This window comes from Brachycentrus maculatus, unplaced genomic scaffold, assembly GCF_059751285.1.
Source record: "Brachycentrus maculatus isolate JH-2025_06_01 unplaced genomic scaffold, ASM5975128v1 h1tg000142l, whole genome shotgun sequence".
Taxonomy (NCBI): domain Eukaryota; kingdom Metazoa; phylum Arthropoda; class Insecta; order Trichoptera; family Brachycentridae; genus Brachycentrus; species Brachycentrus maculatus.
The window spans coordinates 20,600-40,585 of NW_028280895.1; the positions used below are offsets into that span (position 1 = coordinate 20,600).

At 31.5% G+C, this 19,986-nt stretch overlaps 2 protein-coding genes across 2 annotated transcripts; both read right to left on the reverse strand.

The window, feature by feature from the left end:
• Window positions 1-598: 598 nt before the first annotated feature.
• LOC148308964 (endocuticle structural protein SgAbd-6-like) lies at window positions 599-5,645 on the reverse strand. Its single transcript, XM_088260770.1, has 3 exons — window positions 5,559-5,645; window positions 3,260-3,378; window positions 599-1,703 (listed from the first exon to the last, which is right to left on the reverse strand). Exons 1-3 carry the CDS (start codon window positions 5,565-5,567, stop codon window positions 1,523-1,525), a joined length of 309 nt encoding a protein of 102 aa, XP_088116896.1. The 5' UTR covers window positions 5,568-5,645; the 3' UTR covers window positions 599-1,522.
• An 8,384-nt stretch (window positions 5,646-14,029) lies between these two features.
• LOC148308965 (flexible cuticle protein 12-like) lies at window positions 14,030-18,382 on the reverse strand. The gene is made up of 3 exons (XM_088260750.1): window positions 18,333-18,382; window positions 17,140-17,240; window positions 14,030-14,486 (listed from the first exon to the last, which is right to left on the reverse strand). The coding sequence occupies exons 1-3, from the start codon at window positions 18,339-18,341 to the stop codon at window positions 14,291-14,293; spliced, it is 306 nt and encodes a 101-aa protein (XP_088116876.1). The 5' UTR covers window positions 18,342-18,382; the 3' UTR covers window positions 14,030-14,290.
• Between the last annotated feature and the right edge of the window lie 1,604 nt (window positions 18,383-19,986).

Sequence of the window (19,986 nt, forward strand, 5' to 3'; positions counted from 1 at the left end):
AAACTTCCATCATTCAGGTCTGTATAATAACAGTTATTATACAGACCTGAATGATGGAAGTTTAACTTCTGAAACATGTAGTCTATAATAAAACTCAATTGGTAAAAACGAAGTGTTTTCTTTAATCATTGTAACATGTCTTACCACAAAGTTAATGCCGAAACAATAAATAAAACTTCAGTTAGCATTTAAACATTTTATTCGCGTTTCTTTATAGAAAATTATTATAATTTTAAGGTTATATTTTAAAATTGTAATATCTTATCTAAATTACCCTAAATTATATAATAATTTTTGTAAATTACCCTTAATACTATAATAATTAATTAAATTATTTTAATATTTAGGGTAATCTAAATGGGATCGCTTAGTTATAGGAAGACGCAGTATGACAGAGGATCTCTGTATAGTATACATCAGGGATGGAGAACCTCTTTGAGCCTGAGTGTCAAAAAATAAATATTTTCCACATGTCATAACATGTCGCGTGCCACATTTCATGAAAATAAAATGCATCACATGTTTGTGTAACTTCAGATTTGTTTAAAAAATAAATTCATACGTTAAAAAAATACTCATAAAAATAATAACAAAAGTATACTTAATAAATTATTTTATTTTTTTATTCTTTTTTGTTTAGGAATTATACAGGTTGTACATAAAAAAATGGATTAAAAATTATAAAACTAAATTAAATAATTCTACATATATGTTATGAATATTTTTGAATATTTAGAGAGAAAAGGTGGCTTGTGTATGTGTGTGTGTGTGTGTGAGAGAGAGAGAGGAGAGGTTAATCATTTAATTTTAAGTAACTAACTAAAGGTCTTTTTTACACTGTTATCATCGAACGTGATATGGAAAAATTAAATTGAATTAAAATAAAATTATAAGAAAATGTTATTTTTCAATGAATTTACTGACTCATCAAAATAAATTTACAAATTTGTTTTTTTCTTTACACAGTCTCTCAAAAGGTTGCCAGTCACTGCGTTATACGTTATATTTTATAACACGTTATAAAACGTTATACGTTATATTACGTAAGTCGTTATATTATATCGACGTACCCTACGTAAAGTGCTCTAACTACATTTTAGTCAATTTAGAGATATAAGTGTAAGTTATCAACTGACCGTTATCTACAAATATAAGCAAACAAAAAAATATATAAAATAAATTACGCCTAGTTTTCAGGCGTATAAGAAGCTATCTACATGGAATTTTCGAAATGAACTGAACTCCTAAAACGCTAATTTATTAATTTTAACAAAACATAAAGTTTTAAAATGATTTAATACATTATTTTATCGTGTTTTCGAAAGAATAATACTAGTTTAGAATTTCAGATAAAACCGTTAATTAATAAAAAAGAATACGTTGTAAAAATCTTCTAAGCTCTCTCCTGTAAAGTAACAGATTTGGAAATAGAGTACTTTACGTAGGGACCGTCGATATGACGTTACAATGTCTAAACAGTGTTTATTGAAATCCTTTAACCGAAATCGTTTCATTCGAAAAATTACTCTGGTCCAGATATGCGTTTTATTATCGGTCTGAATCCTTTCTTATCAGCGTTAAAGGTCATCTGGTATCTGGACCCATCCTGGGCTATCCATGATACTGCTCCCTTAACGGCTAGCGCGTCATCGTCTCCATCAACCCCTTCTTCCTGACGGGATGTCCCGTCACTTGAATCAAACCTGAAATAAAGATAACAGACATGAAAAATTGTTGTTGCGTTATATTCTTTTCACCTACCCCTACGAGAATTGATGGTTATTTATTGTAACTGTAGACAGTTGGTAGAATTTTATTTGAATTTTTTTGGGTAATGTTTTAAAAATTAAATAAGGTTGTTGGATTGAGTTCTACATTTATTCACATATATGTAGTGAAAATATGTGACGCGTTGCGTCTTATAATGACATTATTATTATTTTTATTTATTTGGGATTTTTACAGCCACTACAAAACAATATACAACAACAATTAATAAATCTACAGCCAATTAAAAAAATCCACCGATAATGCTATCCTTATGAAAGTAAGGATGTGAAAGTTGGTTGGGGTGAGTGTGAGTGTGTGTGAGTGTGTGTGTGTGTGTGTGTGTGTGTGTGTGTGTGTGTGTGTGTGTGTGTGTGTGTATATAGTACCTATTCCATGTCAACATAAATCATACAACAAACAGGGATTGTAAACAGTTGGCTTGTTGAACAAACGCCAACGATCAATCATTCACCTAATTTCACCTAATTTAATCAAACACAATAGTTTGATAATGTCTTAATAAGGCGAAAAGCGTCATATATTATCATAAATGTAAATGTAAATGAAAGTAGAATTCAATCCAATAACCTTGTTCAATTTAGATTGATAAAGACATAGAAAGGAGAGTGAATGCTGGGAACAGAATGAATGGTGCACTAAAATCAGTTTTAGCAAATAAAAGTCTATCAGCAGAAGCTAAACTGGCAGTACACAATGGAGTTCTGGTTTCAACCCTTATGTATGGAAGCGAAGCATGGAGTTGGCAAAAGAAGGATGAAAGCAGACTGAATGCAGTCAAAATGCGATCCCTCAGACGAATGTGTGGCAAAACGATGTTTGATAGATGTTCGAATGATGAAATAAGGAAAGAATGTAAGGCTGAGATAAGCATTATCGATAAAATTAAGAAAGGTGTGTTGAGATGGTTTGGACATGTGGAGCGTATGAGTGAAAAAAGAACGGTTAAACAAATTTATGAGGCGAATGTAGTTGGAAAAAGAAGCAGAGGACGCCCGAGGAAAACTTGGCACAATCAGGTATGTCAAATACTTGAAAGCGGCCGGGTCAGGAGTCGTAATAATCGTCGGGTATGTATGAGGAGATGCATGAATGTAGAAGAGGCAAAGAATGTTTGCAAAGACAGAGTGGTGTGGCGTTCGATTCTCTCTGCCTACCCCTGCGGGGAAGCGGCGTGATGGTTAGTTAGTTAGTTGGTTAGTTACCTAAAGATTTAAAGTATACAGTACTGTACCTGTGTTGCTACTCAAGTACTGTAATATTAGATTGAAATGTAAAAAATAAAAAAAAAACAACGTCATATAGTACTTAATTCACATTAGAGCTGAATGAACAAGAAAAAAATCAAAAGGACCCAATATGTTAATTCGAACTTTTCCAAATCCGAACAGGCTAGATCGCTAATTAGTTCAGTATCCGAAGTTCCACTGTTACACTATTTAAAGAAGAAGAACAACCATAATGTACATACCCAAAGCGATAATTATTTGTTGGTCCTCTCACGAATTCGTAATTTTTTACAACTGCATCTTTAGGATCTTCTGTGGCAAAAACGGACATAATCCAGGCAGAAATAAAAAGAACCAACACCTGAAAAAAACACAATTATATCATATAAGTTACTGTATAATTTGGTTTTCCAATTCAAATTGGAAGTTTTACAAACCGAATTGGACGCCTTTAAAATCACATTGGATGCATTACAAAACAAATTAAGCTCCTTACAAACCAAATTGGAGGTTATGTTGTATTTTATTGAAAAAATTCAGAATTTTAATTTTGTACTCATGATTCGAAGCAGTGAAAATCTTGTCTGAAAACACATCGCGCGCACAGACTATGACAGCGCGCCGCGCAGGTGTGCCAAATTGACGACTAACGCACTTGCTTGTCTTAAGAATAAAAGATATGTGCAAGTTTTCATAATGACGGTATATGTAGTTCTAATATGAAAATATTTTTAATAATTCTGTCAGTCATTTTTTTACTCTAATATTTATTCAATATTACCCTGGAGTGATACCTGAAGCGGAGGGCTGATCACCTTTCCTTCATGTGTTAACGATTAAGATAACACTGCGTTTATATGATGCAGTGCCTTATGCACCATCGGGTGCGGATAAGGGTTTGAAGAACTGCAGACTTTTTTATAAAATATAATTTGATTTGTAAAACGTTAATTTTTAAGTGATAACTTGTAAAAGCTCAGCGGTAATTTTTTGTAAGAAATTCTGTTTTGAAATATATTATATTGTAGGAATGTGAAGCGTTGCACTATATGCGAGTTTCTTAAAATACTAAAAACCAATCCACAATCAAAGAAACTGGTTTTGTTATCGACGGAGTAAAGACCTACGGATTATAACCATAATATAATATCAACCGGAGAATATATCAACATAATGTTAAAGGTGCCTCAACTCAGATAAAGCATCTACCTTTTTATACGACAGAAGATTTGTTGGGTTGTGGTCCTATGGTTAGTGTCGCTGACTCTTGACTCTGACTCTTGAGTTTCTGGGTTAGAACCCACAATTTGATACCTATTTTTAATAATGAGCTGCTTAGCATCACATAAATATTATGGAAATAAAGAATTTTTGTTATTAATAAAAACACAAATATTTCTATTTTTAATTTAAATAAAAAAAAGATGAGAAGAGTGTGGCGTTCCATTCTTTCTGCCTACCCCTGCGGGGAAACGGCGTGATGGTAGTAGTAGTAGTAGTAAAAAAAGATGAGAGGCTTAGAATTCCTGGGCTTACAATTTAGCATTTTGCTAACTTAGGTGATCGCATTATACACTAGTAAAACGTTCACCATTCTGATAATTATTGAGCATTAATCAAACATATTTTTTTTTGGATTTTAGTGGACGTCATAGGCTGGATAAGTGATTACATTATACACGTGCAACATTCACCATACTAACAATTATTGACACATTGACATATCACATTGCTCAAATTTTTGAAACTCATATATATATATATATATATGAATAATCTCGCGACACAGCACATATGTGTTCACAACAGCGATCTATGATTGAATTTACAAAGCTATTTGTTGACAGAGACCCTTTAGTATGCAAGATCCGAACTCTGGATAATCTTTACACACCGGAAAACCCCTGAAAAATTCGACATGTTTTTTTTTTATTCACAACATTTTAAGTGTCCCCAAATACTTGTTCACATCACTGGGTGTTTTTCACTTAGAAGTTAGTTAAATAAAGTAAAATCAAAAATATATAAATAAACATTTTTTTTTTTTTTTAAAAATGCAAAGAAAGAAGACAAAAGTATCATTGAGTAAGTACAAACAATAACGATTGAGTATAAATCCTTCTTCAAGCACAAGAGCGTATTTCGTATAAGTCACAGCGGAACTAGTACTATAAGATAAGTAGAAATGTCTAGTAAATGAAATAAATTGCGATATTATTTTTTTTTAAATAAATAAATAAAAAATAATGATTTTGGATAGTTGATATACCGCCATATTCGTAAAATATTACCTAAAGGGTGCTTCTACATTCTTAAAATCTTCGAAAAACATCAACTCTTCGATAATCCACGAAATGAACTAAACCTCCCTAGATTATCAATAAATTTGAAATTCATAAAATTTAAAAAATTAGGTTTTTAATTTTTTTCAACTTTTATTATTTTAAACATGGTAATATAAAAAAGACATTATAAAATCAGTACATTTATATGTCAAAAAGTATAATTTTTTCACAAAAAAGTTTTATTTACTGAACTTACGAATTTCATTTTGCCCAAAATATTTTGTACTTTTATTATTTTATCTATATACAACAGGCTTGTAGGAGAGATATCACTGAACTGAGATATTGGAGAATGTGATTTAATTATAAATATATTATAACAAAACGATATCACGTTTTTCATGGGTTGTTATTTTATGGTGTCATCCTCTGTGGATTCTCGAATCGGTGATGGTTTTTTTTTGTCTGCAAATCGACAGGACGAATAATTTAATAGATTGGTATAGTTGGCCTTGGTTACACTGGCCAAGGCGGTGGTCATCAAACTTTTAGTCGAAGAGACAAATATGCACATAATAATAAATAAAACCCTTATCCGCACCCGAATGGTGCATAGGGCACTGCGTCATATAAACGCAGTGTTATCTTGATCGTTTACACATGAAGGAAAGGTGATCAGCCCACCGTTTCAGGTACCAGTCCAGGGTAATATTGAATAAATATGACAGTGAAAAAATCACTCATATTTATTTTTACCCCCCCTGGAAATTGAACCCGGGTCCTCCAGAACGGTAGCCGAGCGTGCTGACCATTACACTACGGAGGCGGACACAATATGCACATTACAACAGTTAAAAAATCTTGAGATGCAAATTTATTCGCAATTCTGTTATATGTAGTAACAATTTCACTTTTTATTTAATGTTTTACTCAGTAAATACCACTAATTCTTAAAATCTATTGTAACACGTGTTTCGATGCATTCCGCATTATTTACAACCGCTAAACACGTGAATACTAAATAAATGAAGCTGATTCTGAATTTTAGAGTTGGGTTTTAGAGTTTTGAAAGGTTAGAATGTTGAAAAAAAAAAAAATAAATATGGACATTACATCCATAAAAAAAAATCTTGAGACCCAAATCTGTGTATCATTCTAGTACCTACACCTTGATTATAATTTTAGACCTTTATTACGGATACAGTCAATAAAACTTGATTTGGCAGGTGTACCTTGATCAGAAAAAGTTTGCGGAACACTGGTCTAGTAGACTCTAGGGCATCTGATTAATGCATTATTATATGCACCTTTTAACTAATTTATTTTTTCGTTCAGTATTTTTTACATACTCGTGACGTAAACACGTCGTGATTCATGATTCATTCTCGAATACCGATATCATTCATAAATCGATATTTTATTTTACAAAAAGGCAACAAAGTATTTTAAACAAAACGGTAATGAATACCTCGAAGTTACGTTTAACTTTAGAATAGCGTAAGTCGGGGTAAATATTTTGACAATACTTTGAGTGTGTCTAATTATTTGTTCACAAATTCTGGGCTTTTCTCTACAGAAGTTATTTATATTGATAATCTAAACATAGCGCTCACTCCTTTCAAGAACGTCATAAATCAAAAATTGACAATTTCGAGTTGTGTATGTTTTGGGAATGCCCAGAAAATGTACCATATCCCAGCAAAAGCGGCATATTTTTAACTTAATATTTACCCGCTACAGGGCAGAAAATGTTGTTTTTGCATTTTGAAGAAAAGATATTGTTTAATTCTTTTTTTAAATATATCAAATATTTTTCAAATGGAGAAAAAACCTCTAGGTTTTACCTAAAAAGATCTGTTGCACAGTAAAAAGTTCAATAAGTGGCTTGATATTTATTTTTAATACATTGTGTTTTATTTTTAAACTTTAAAAAGTTCTCCTGAAAAATCAAGTTTTTTGATTTATGACGTTCTTGAAAGGAGTGAGCGATATATAAAGAATAATATGGAAGTGTGGGTATTTAAAGTTATAGGCTGGTTTAAATGATCTGTTATTAACAACCATATTACTAAAATTTCGGAAGTTATATTCATTCTTTAATTGACTCATTGAAATGGCTAATTTTTATGGTCTCAACAGTGCAAACAATCTTCGCCTCTTCCATATTCATTCATCTCTTCTATTGTTGTAATGTTTGGTCAGTACTTCTCTACGGAGTTAAACCGTGAACCCTCCAGATCAACACTATGAACCGATAAGAGATATTCGAAATGTGGTTACATCGTAGAATACTACGCATTTCATGGATCGATATGGTCAGCAACGTGAATGTGTACCAAAGAGTAAGAGTAGGGAGACAGTTGCTGACTGATATCAAGGCCCGGAAGGTGTCCTATCTGGGGCATGTGCTAAGAGGAGAGACGTACGAGCTATTGCACTTAATCATAAAAGCTAAAATAGAGGGTCGATGAGGTGTGGAAAGACGACAAATCTCTGGGCTCCATTATATACGAGATTGGACGGGGATCAGGACCACCGAGGCGATGTTTAGAGCTGCCCAAGACAAGGATAATTACTTTCAAGTGATAGTCGACGTCATGTGAACCTGACATGACATGCACAGAAATAGAACAGTCTCCTTGGAAGATTGAATCCTGTGACCTTCTCACTTGGCACAAAACCTCATAAAAGAATCCGAGATTGTATAAAATAGAGTCAATTATCTTGTGTTACGTGGATATTTATAATACGTACGTTATAATTAATATCGAAAGTCATTAAAGGTCACTAACGTACTAGATAATCGCTGTTACTAAAAAACATTACATTTTTTTGTTGTTTTAAGACATAAATTACAAAACGATGATGCCATTCAAGGTAAATTTTATAAAATCTGTTGCAATTAATTAAACCACATTTGCAGATATGATTTTCCAATACAAAAAAACAATTATTTGAGTAGCTGAGGAGATTGGGGATAACGCTTACTCCATTCAACAACGTCATATATAAAAAATCGTTAATTTTCAGTTGTGCATGTTTTCGGAATGCCCAGAAAATGTACTATATCCCAGCAAATGCGGCATATTTTTTTTACCAAATATTTACCCGCTACAGGGCAGAAAGTGTTGTTTTTGCATTTTGAAGAAAAGGTATTGTTCAAATATTTTTTTAAATATACTCAATATTTTTCAAATGGAGATAAAACCTTTAGGTTTTACCTTAAAAGATTTATTGCACGGTAAAAAGTTCAATAAGTGGCTTGATATTAATTTTTAAAACATATTTTTATATTTTTTAACTTAAAATACGACTTCCTGAAAAACTAAGTTATTGAAATATGACGTTTTTGAACTTCACATTCTTAAAAAGAATATGTTTGTAAACTGTTCGATATATTTGTCTGGATTTACTGGACATTCCTAAAATTTGTGACTGGGAATCCATTTTGTATTATTTATTAATTTGGCAGTCACTCAGTGAAAGGATGTTTCTGCCAGTGTTAAGTATTATTTTTATTTATAAACAAAATAAAAATACAAAAATAAAAACAATTTTTACAAAATTATAAAGTTTAAATGCGTTTTAGCTTTGTCATTTTAGAAATTATGACCGCAATTCTATAATAATGTTCAGAAAGAAGCTTGGATACTCTTCGGTGGGTAGTTGGATTCCTATGTTAGAAAAACATATTGATTTAAATAGAAAAATAAAACGCTTGTTTAAGACCACTTCTATGTCTTTTAATAATAAAACAAGTATGGAGAAAAAAATGGAAAATTATTTCGACTTTGAACCGAAAAATAAACAACATGCGAATGGGTAAATTGAGAATTAGGCTTGATGAAATGTAAAGAAAACAATCGTATATCGGGTGCGGTATTTTTGAGGAGCTAGTTTGTTAGGATGACCGAGATAAAGAAAGATGAATGGCCCGAGGGAGAAACCTTGTCAGGGTAGACTTTTTGTGACGTCAGAGGCGTTAGCCAAATACCTATGTGTAGATGACGAATTTCTACGGATGTTTTCATTAATAGGTGAAAATACAAACTGCACATAAATAAATAGAGGCGTTTGAAATGTGGTGCTACAGGCGCATGTTGGGGATTCATAGGTCGGAACATGCAGGGAACAAAGACGTTTCAAGCAGGGATGGGGGAGTCTAGATGCTTACAAAATAAAGTAACTCACAAAATAAAGCTTTCTTAATAGGGATACGGAAAATATATAAATTTATGAAAATTTGAACCATTTTTAAGATATTTAAAAATTGATTTGGCATTTAATTTGTAGAACTCCATTTTAATTTATGTATCAATTTTTAAATCAAACACAGGTTTTTTGGGTCTACTAAGTTGTATTTTATAAACAAAAACACATAAAAAATTAATATTGTGACAAACATTCGTTTAAAAATGCCATAACTAGGCGAAACAATTGTTACAATATTAATTTTTCATGTGTTTTTGTTAATAAAATACAACTCAGTAGACTCAAAAAGTCCGTGTTTGATTTAAAAATTTAATTTTTTTTTAAGATTCATGTTATTTCTTAATTTTGCTTAAATGATCCTCGTTCTACTTCAATGCATAAATTTGATGATGTAATCGTAATCCACCGGTAAATGCCGTCCGGATTTTTATTCAGGGATATTTATTGAAAACGGCATTAAAAAAATACGTGTTGAATTGACAAGTAAGAATTGTTTAAAGGTGAAAAGAGCGCTTGGGGGTGAATATGTATGTATGTCCAACAATGTGAATATAAACAGGATGAAGAAAAATATCGTATTCTGGGCATTAAAGACTTACGACTTGTTATAGGATGGTTTAAGAGATCGCTTTTATGGTATATGTGTAACATTCACCGTTCAACTAATTATTGACAACTTATTTTGTCTGACTCCGTAAAGTAATGGTCAGCACGCTCGGCTACCATTCTGGAGGTCCCAGGTTCGATTCCCAGGGGGCGTCAAATAAATATAATAATTTTTCACTTTAATATTTATTCAATATCACCCTGGACTGGTACCTGAAGCGGAGGGCTAATCATTTTTCCTTCGTGTGTTATCAATCAAGATAACACTGCCATTATATAATGCAGTCCTCTATGCACCATTGGGGTGCGGATAAGGGTTTGATTGATTTTTTTATTATTTATTTTGGAACTCATACATACAACATATAATATAATTCTCACGTCGCTGCATGTGCTTCCCGTCAGTATCTGAAGTTGATTTGACCAAACTTTTATTTAGGAGAGATTCTTTTATTTTTAACCTATTTTACAAACTGGGAGATGCCTGAAAACATGATTTCAATTTTTATGCAGCTTATAATTGATCAGATATTTTATTCACTTTTTGGTGCTCACAACTTCTTTAAAAAAATAATCCGTTATCAAATTCGATTTTAAATTCGATCTCCCATGTCTAGACGAATCACATATCTTATGATAATTAATATATTATAATAAATTTGTTAGACCAATTTATTTTTGTATGCACATGCGTCACATTTTTGTGATGGACCCATATAATGTCGCGAAACATTAAAATGTTAAGGTATTATAATACTATGTTAATCACTTGCTTCGAATTATTTATATTAAGTACAGTCAAACCTCGATATAACGGGCCTCTATTTGACGAACTTCAGATTTAACGGACAAAAACTGTGGTCAAATGTAAAAAAATAAAAACGTCCTGTTAATATAACATGCTTGAAATCAAGTGTCGCTGTATGTAAGCAGTTTTATTATTTTTTTGACATCTCATCAAAGATGAAGAAGAATATGGAAGTCTATGACGGTCGTCAGCCCCGTAAATGCCCAGACTTCTCTTCTCAGACATATTCTTCTTCATCTTTGATGAGATGTCAAAAAAATAATCTGAAAATAACTCCTGTAATTGGAGATAATCCAGATTTCGTCAACAAGTATTTGGACACACTCAAAATGTTGTAAACAGCTTTTAGCGTCCATGGCAATCACGTCACATATGTCTAGCACTAGAATTTGGACATTATGCCGTCCCGCTCATAGACTGCACCTAGCTGGAGCAACAACTGTATGTCGGGTTGTGGTCCCGTGGTTAGTGTCGCGGCCGGTCAAGTCAGAGTTTCTCAGTTCGAATCCACTCTACCACAAATTGAAACATATTTCTAATAATGAGCCGCTGAGGCTCACAGCAATAGTATTAAATTGAAATATTTGTGTAAATTACAAAAACACAACATTAATCTTTAAATTAAAAAATTAACAATGCTGCCGAAAACGAAGTCTTATTAAAGAAATATTTGTGTTTTTATTATTTAAAAAATTATCTACTACAAAAAACTGTACGCTAACCACATGACCACAACCCGAAAGTTATCAGTGGTAAGATCACATCTCGACGATCTAATAATATTTATTGACTATTCGTCAGATTACGAAGTTTAGCTATATTATAGGTAGGATTTTTTCTAATTTTAGAGATTCGATTATAAAAAAGACCCTTATCCCTTAAACCCTTTTCTAATCCCTATCCGCACCCAATGGGGCACTGCATCGTGAAACAATTGTCGCAATATAATTTTTATGTGTTTTTTTAATAAAATGCAACTTAGTAGACTCATAATATCTGTGTTTGATTTAAAATGAATACATAAATTTATCTTATTACACTAGTGTCCCATTTTCAATAAAAAAAGTTTAAAATCTATTTTCATGCAACGGACACCCCCTCCTTCTATTTGACCGTTATATCAGGGTTTTACTGTAATGATTTTCATAATGATAGAATTTCGTAAAATCAGGTTTTTTTAGCGGACTTCGTTATAAATCAAACAGATTTGAAATTTTTATTGCATCCTTTAAAAAATGGTATTTTCGATATTTATCCCATATATAAAAAATGCCATTTTGTCGTTTTTCAAGCCTGTTTGATTTACATTCCATGAATACAGTGACTAAGAACTTATTTTTAGGAAAAGTTAATAACTTGAAATTTTAGTGCAATCCTTGGACATTTTTTTTTCTCTATGCAGTTATCAATTGTTGCATTATGAGATTTGAAATTCTTCAAACCCTTATCTGCACCCCAATGGTGGCAATAAGGCACAGCATCATATAAAAGCAGTGTTATCTTGATCGTTAACACAAGAAGGAAAAGTGATCAGTCTCCGCTTCAGGTACCAGTCCAGGGTGATATTGTAAAAATATTAGAGAGAAAAAATCACTTATATTTATTTAACCTCCCCTATCCTAACTGGGATTTGAACTCGGGACTTCCAGAATGGTGTATGGGCTGCTCAAGTGATCACTTTACACACGTGCAACATTCACCATTCTACCCATGATTGACAACCACACTACTCAATTTTTGTAACTCCCACACATTTTTTCCTTTACATGCTTCTTAGCTCATGTGCCTATTTACTGTACCTTTTATTTTATATTTTTTTCTTATCTGTTTTTCAGTCTTGTTAACCTCAATCTCATGTCTCAAAACGAGTAATGGAAATTACTCATCGGGAATATTATATGTGTGACTTATGTATGTATATTAATATGTTTCAATGGATAAATAAATACCAATCATTAATCTCATGACACTGTATATGTGAGTTCATAAGATATATCTTAACAACATTTTGAGTCTGTCCAAATACTTGTTCACAAATCTGGATTATCTCCAATTATAGGAGCTATTTTTCATATTATTTTTTGACATCTCATCAAAGATGAGGATGGTAGTAAATAATAGGTAGAATTGGTGAATGTTACACGTGTGTAAAGTGATCACTTAAACCAGCCCATGACGGTCGTCAGCCCCGTAAATGCCGAGACTTATAATATGAGAAATATCTTTGGTTGGGAAAGCTTTTATTTAGACGATTTTTTTTATTTGGATGTATGCAAGATCCTTCCCAAATTAATTTACACGCTGGGTAACGCCTGAAATATGATATTTTTTTATGGTAACGTTAATGTCATAAAACAACAGAGTGAAAGTATACAGATGTGTATTTTTTAAGATATTTCATAGGAATAAAGTCCATATTATGAAATTAGTCATGAATTTGTAAATGACATACCTACGTTGAACGTACTAACAAAGGCTATTACGAAAAAAGGTACTCTATTAATAAAAAAAGTAATTTCATTTCATGGATTAGAAAACATTTATGACAATACACGCTACAAAAAATGTTTAGAAAGCATCCCAAAAAACACGGAAAGATGTAATTAACTACTATTGGCGAGAATCGCCTGCTATCGCTTGATTGTTAAAGGACGTATATTTTAGCTTCTTAATTAATTTAAAGTTCAATAATCCATTAGACAAATTATAATAAATTAATATCAAATCGTTACCAAAGTGTAAGAATTTATTTAAATAAACAAACTGTAAGTACGCATTTCTTTTAAATATCCTGCTCTGGCTTCCCGCACAATACCACGCACACACTTGCACACCATAATACTAACCATCACTCCGTTTCACGCAGGGTTAGGCAGAGAAAGAATGCCAAACCATTCTGTATTCAAACATTTAAAGTGTGTCCAAATACAAATCTGGATTATATAAAAAAAATTGAACTATTTTTCATATTATTTTTATTTGTCTCAACATAGATGAAGAAGAATATGGAATTCTGGTCATTTACGGGGCTTACGACCGTCATTGGTTGGTTTAAGTTATCACTTTACACATGTGTTATATTCATTAATTTTATCCGTGACTGACAACCCACTATTCAAATACATGGAACTTCTAAATAAATTGTTCAAATTCGAAGCATATTGCTTGAATTGCTAGAATTTCACTAGGCTCACAGAAATAGTATGAAATTGAAATATTTGTGTAAATAATAAAAACATTAATCTTTTTTTTCATCTAAAAAAATAAAATACAAACCAGTATTATTTTTGACACATTAAAATAGTTTATTAATATAAATTTGTACAGTGTGAGGAAATAAAGAATAAGGTCGGTTCAATCAGCTAAAAATTAGTCTTAGGAATGTGATCTCCTGCTGGTCTAAATCCATTTTCATCAGCCGTGTACGTCACCGTGTATGTTACTCCGTCAGGACCGACATACTGATAATTACCGGAAACGGAAAGGGCTTCATTATCAGTTCCGGGATTGTTCAATTGCCCCACTTCCGACCGGTACGTACCATCACTAGTTTGAAATCTGAAAAAATAGACAATTTTTAATAGAAGTCTTAAAGAGTTCACGCATTCGTGGAATGGTTCAAGTTTTCCTATCCTCGACAACTATGACTGAAAATAAGATAAAAAGATCAGAATACATTGAAAAAATATAGAGATTAATGAAGGATTGGTGTATTATAACCAAATGCTGGACGATATTTAACACCAAATCTAGGCAACTAGAAACTGGTGAAATGCGAGTGCTTATGTGGTCAGCTGGAGTGCCCCAGAGACAAAATACAGAGTTCAGGAATTCGTGGAAGTCTGGGTGTAGTGGATATCAAAAGAAAGGTGGAGGAAAGGCAATTGGGATGGTATGGGCACATAGGATACAAAAAACTTGATCATATTGTGAACCAGGCAATCGCCATGGACTTTCCTCGAAAGACATCTAGAGGAAGATCGAAGAATTCATGGATCTTGCAGAAAGATAACATGATTCGAAGGTAGAGCATATGTGATGTTGTCTATGATAGAGGGACCTACAACCTGAGGATGAGGAGAGCTCATTCCAACAGTCTACAAAGACAAGTTGGGATGGAGTCAGAAGAAAAATATGATTTATTCTCAATATCAGATACTGAATCATATAGTAAAACAAGAACTATAAAGTTGTTTTCGCGTTTATTTTATTTGACCAGCAACCGGGTTTCGTCGTTTTTTGTAAATTTAAACATGCATACGAAAGGAATCGTACATCAGTGCATATATATACCAGTTTAAAAATAATTGCAATATCTTTGTTCTATTTTATTTATTGTTTCGGCATTAACTTTGTGGTAAGACATGTTACAATGATTAAAGAAAACACTTCGTTTTTTACCACTTGAGTTTTATTATAGACTACATGTTTCAGAAGTTAAACTTCCATCATTCAGGTCTGCATAATAACTACAGACCTGAATGATGGAAGTTTAACTTCTGAAACATGTAATCTATAATAAAACTCAAGTGGTAAAAAACGAAGTGTTTTCTTTAATCATCTTTGTTCTACATAATAAGTTTAAACCATGTTTATATGCGTGTACGTATGTGTATCTGTATGGATATCAGATGTACTTTGTCATGAGATCTAGGAGTTCCAAACATTTGAATATTGTGGTTGTCAATCATGTATAGAAGAGGCGAATGTTGCACGTGTGTAAAGTTATCATTTAACCAGGTTATGATGGGTCATAAACCCAGTATTTATTTATTATTTATTTATTTATTTTTCAAAACATATTACAAAAATAAGTCATATATATATACAATATTCCCGATGAGTAATTTTGATTTTTCATTTTGGGACGTGAGATTAAGGTTAACATGACTGTTAATAATAAAAAGTTACAAAAAAGATTTTAAAAGAATAACCAAAACTAATACATTGAAAAATATAAAAACAATAAATGGGTATAATAAATAGGCACAAGAAGCATATTTTTAAAAAAAAATAGAAAATATAAAAAAATAAGAAAATATAACAAATGAGAAAATATGACTAATCACTGCAAATATTATATATCTTTCCATAAATAATTTTTTCATATCATTTATTTTGGATGCCCGATTGGTTTCTATTTTATATATGTTAGACAGCTGGTTAGTTTGGGTAAAGACATTATATTTTAAGGGCCTTACTCCAAATTCAGTAGTGTTTATCGGCTCCACGTGTATTTTGTTATGTCCTCGTGTATTATGATTATGAATTTCTTTTATGTTTTGAATATGAAAGCATTAACTTTGTGGATCATATTGATATATTATTTCGAGAAATAAAAATACTTTGTGTTTTGATCCACTCATATGAATTTCTTTGTTTAAAATCGGTATGGTATTGCTGAGTCGTTTTAGACATTATTTGAAGCATTGTATTTGCAATCTAATAATTGTAATAATTGTTGGTAGAATGTCAAAAGGTAATATGTTAGTGCTCAAATAAATGTCTTTTACATGAGTGGTGTACGGTTGACGAAATATATTTCTTTACAACATTTTGAGTGTGTCCAAATACTTGTTCACAAAATCTGGATTATCTCCAATTACAGGAGTTATTTTCATATAATTTTTTGACATCTCATCAAAGATGAAGAAGAACATGGAAGTCTGGGCATTTACGGGGCTTACGACCGTCATAGGCTGGTTTGAGTGATCACTTTAATAATGGGTAGAATTGGTGAATGTTACACGTGTGTAAAGTGATCACTCAAACCAGCCTATGACGGTCGTAAGCCCTGTAAATGCCCAGACTTCCATATTCTTCGTCTTTGATGAGATGTCAAAAAATAAAAAAAATAAAAAAATAAAAATACATATTTCTAATGGCTCTATTTTGTATATAATAAAAATACTTTGTGTTTTGTGAGTGGATCAAAACATAAAGTATTTTTACTTCTCGAAATAATATATCAATATGATTCACAAAGTTAATGCGTTCAATATTCAAAACATACTATTTTGTATAACTTGTATTTCGGAAATTCTCTCCCTTGTTGTGAAACCCCAGATACAGCAACGCTATGACAGGTATAAATACTCAAATCCATATTCTTCTTCATCTATGTTGAGATGTCGAAAAGTATGTCAGGTAGATGTATTGTGTCATGATTAAAAAAAAATTGATATTAAAAAAATATATGAAGAGTACTTACACGAAGTTATAGGAATCGATGTTGTGTTCACTGTCATATCGCAAAATTTCTACCTGGGGGGCTGCTAAAGTGGAAACCAGCAAAAGTGATACAAAAAATAACTGAAAAGAAAAGAAAAATATAAAAAGAGATCAAAGACATAATTTTTGTTGATAAACACATAAAGTCAATATGAAATTTTTATTTTTCATATTATTAAATAATAATATGAAAAATAACTCCAATAATTGGAGATAATCCAGATTTGTGAACAAGTTTTTGGACACACTCAAAATGTTGTAAATAAATTATCTGGTCAAATTATAAGCTTTAATAATAAACATGAAAATGATATTTTCTGGCGTTTCTCATGTATGTGATTATAATCCAGGATTCTGACCTCATATACTAATATAAGAGCTTCTGCTTATTAAAAAGCTCCCTTCATCTCACCAATAGATGTCTCTAGTGAAGTTCTAGTGATTCAAGAACAACGTTTCAAAATTGGTTCATATTTATAGAACTTCCAAGAAATCGAGTAGTGTGGTTATCAATAATGAATAGAATCGGTGAATGTTACACCTGTGTAAAGTGATCAGCCACGTAAATGCCCAGACTTCCATATTCTTCTTCATCTTCGATGAGATGTCAAAAAATAATTCAAAAATGTTAGTTATATTAGTTAGTATATAACCACTCACCGATATTTTTATGTCTACCGGTTTCGAGACGTACCCGTCTCTTCGTCAGGACAATCACTACCACAGCATGCAAACAATGTTTGTGAACGCAAAGAACTAACCACAAAGTAAATGCATATTATTTTTTGACATCTCATCAAAGATGAAGAAGAATATGGAAGTCTGAACATTTACTGGGCTGACGACTGTCGTAGGCTGGTTTAAGTGATTACTTTACACACGTTTAACATTCATTAATTCTACCCATTATTGACAACCACTCAACTCAAATTCTTTTGTAATGCCACAATTAAAACATAGTAAAAAAAATATATAAAAATAGTATATTATAACTGCATTTTACATTAAAACAACAATTTAATACTTTTCTAACTATTCTGAAGATATCGGTAACAACGAAACCGGGTCACCGTTCAAATAAAATAAAAGTAAAATTCACGAAAATTGTTTGCTTATCGTATGAATAAACTCGTATGAAAAGAACCATTTACTATTTAAATGAAATTTATTTACCGATTTCATTGTGATTTCCTTATATATTCCACACTCTGTCCCAGCTAGGTGTTAACTTATGAATGATAAAAATATAAATTTTCACCTACTTTTTATAGAAATCACAAAGGTTATGCAAACATCAAATTAACATGTGATTTTCAAGACTTGTGCAATCAAGTCAGCTCAAGCAATGAATAAACTAACTGTAAGATGTCGCATTGTGTCTGCATTTTTATTTATCTAGGCCACTTCTCTTAACCCTCCGTCGTACGACTGCTTTTTTTCTTGAATTTTATGAAATATAGATTTTTCACTTTAAATTGGACGTTTAACAAATCAAATTTGAGGTTATATTGTATTTAACCGCCCTACACATACGAACGTACGTGATACGCGCGGTTTTTCTTCACCATTCCCCGCTAACCCGTATGACCTACGCGCACGAGAAAAGACATCTGTTCCAAAAATATTTGCGCTGACAAATTTTTGTCAGGTTTCATACCTGACAATATTTTGTGACAACAAACGTTGTGATTTTTTTGCTTGTTTATAAAAAATATGTTTATAGAAAATAATCCGAAGGGTGGTTAATAAAAAATATTAAATTTTAAATGTTTTTTTTTTAAATATTAGAACTACATAAACCGTCAGTGTGAATACCTGCCCACATGCAGGGGCGAGCATTCCATATAGGCAGAAATCGCTCACTCCTTTCAAGAACGTCATAAATCGAAAATCGACAATTTTCAGTTATGAATGTTTTCGGAATGCCCAGAAAATGTACTATATCCCACCAAAAGAGGCATATTTTTAACATAATATTTACCCACTACAGGGCAAAAAGTGTTGTTTTTGCAATTTGAAGAAAAGGTATTGTTTAATTATTTTTTTAAATTTATTAAATAATTTTCAAATAGAGAAAAAACCTTCAGGTTTTACTTCAAATAATATGTTGCACAGTAAAAAGTTTAATAAGTGGCTTGATATTTATTTTTAAAACATTCTATTATATTTTTAAACTTTAAAAACGTTGTCCTGAAAAATCAAGTATTTTGATTTATGACGTTCTTGAAAGGAGTGAGCGAAATGTAGTGCCTTTCCTAGCTTACCTGCGTCATATATACAAACGCAACCAGTACCTACCCTACTCTAGTAAGTAGTACCTAGTTTACCTCACAACCTACCTCTATTCCCTATCCTAATTTATTCTCTGAGCAGGCCATTGCCTATATGGTTTATCCTTAAGACTTATATATATTTATATACTTAATATATATATATATATATATATATATATATATATATATATATATATATATATATATATATATATATATATATATATATATATATATATATAACGTGGTAATATTTTTCTTTTTAAATTGGGTGCAAATAATATGTAAAATGGGTGTATAATAATAAAATAAACAATGTGTTGCTTTGTAATTAAAGAAACGACACTAAAAGTTTATTCTTAATTAATCTTTACAATAATTTTTATATCTATCTGATTCTGACAGTTAATAATATTATATTTTTTCCATCGGATCTCTTTTGTTTAATTCTGTGCGACGCATGCGACATCTGGTGGTAGAACTGTTTTATGTAAGTACTATTTGTAAGTAGGTACTTAATAAAACGTATAGGTAGATACCTAGTTATTTTATTA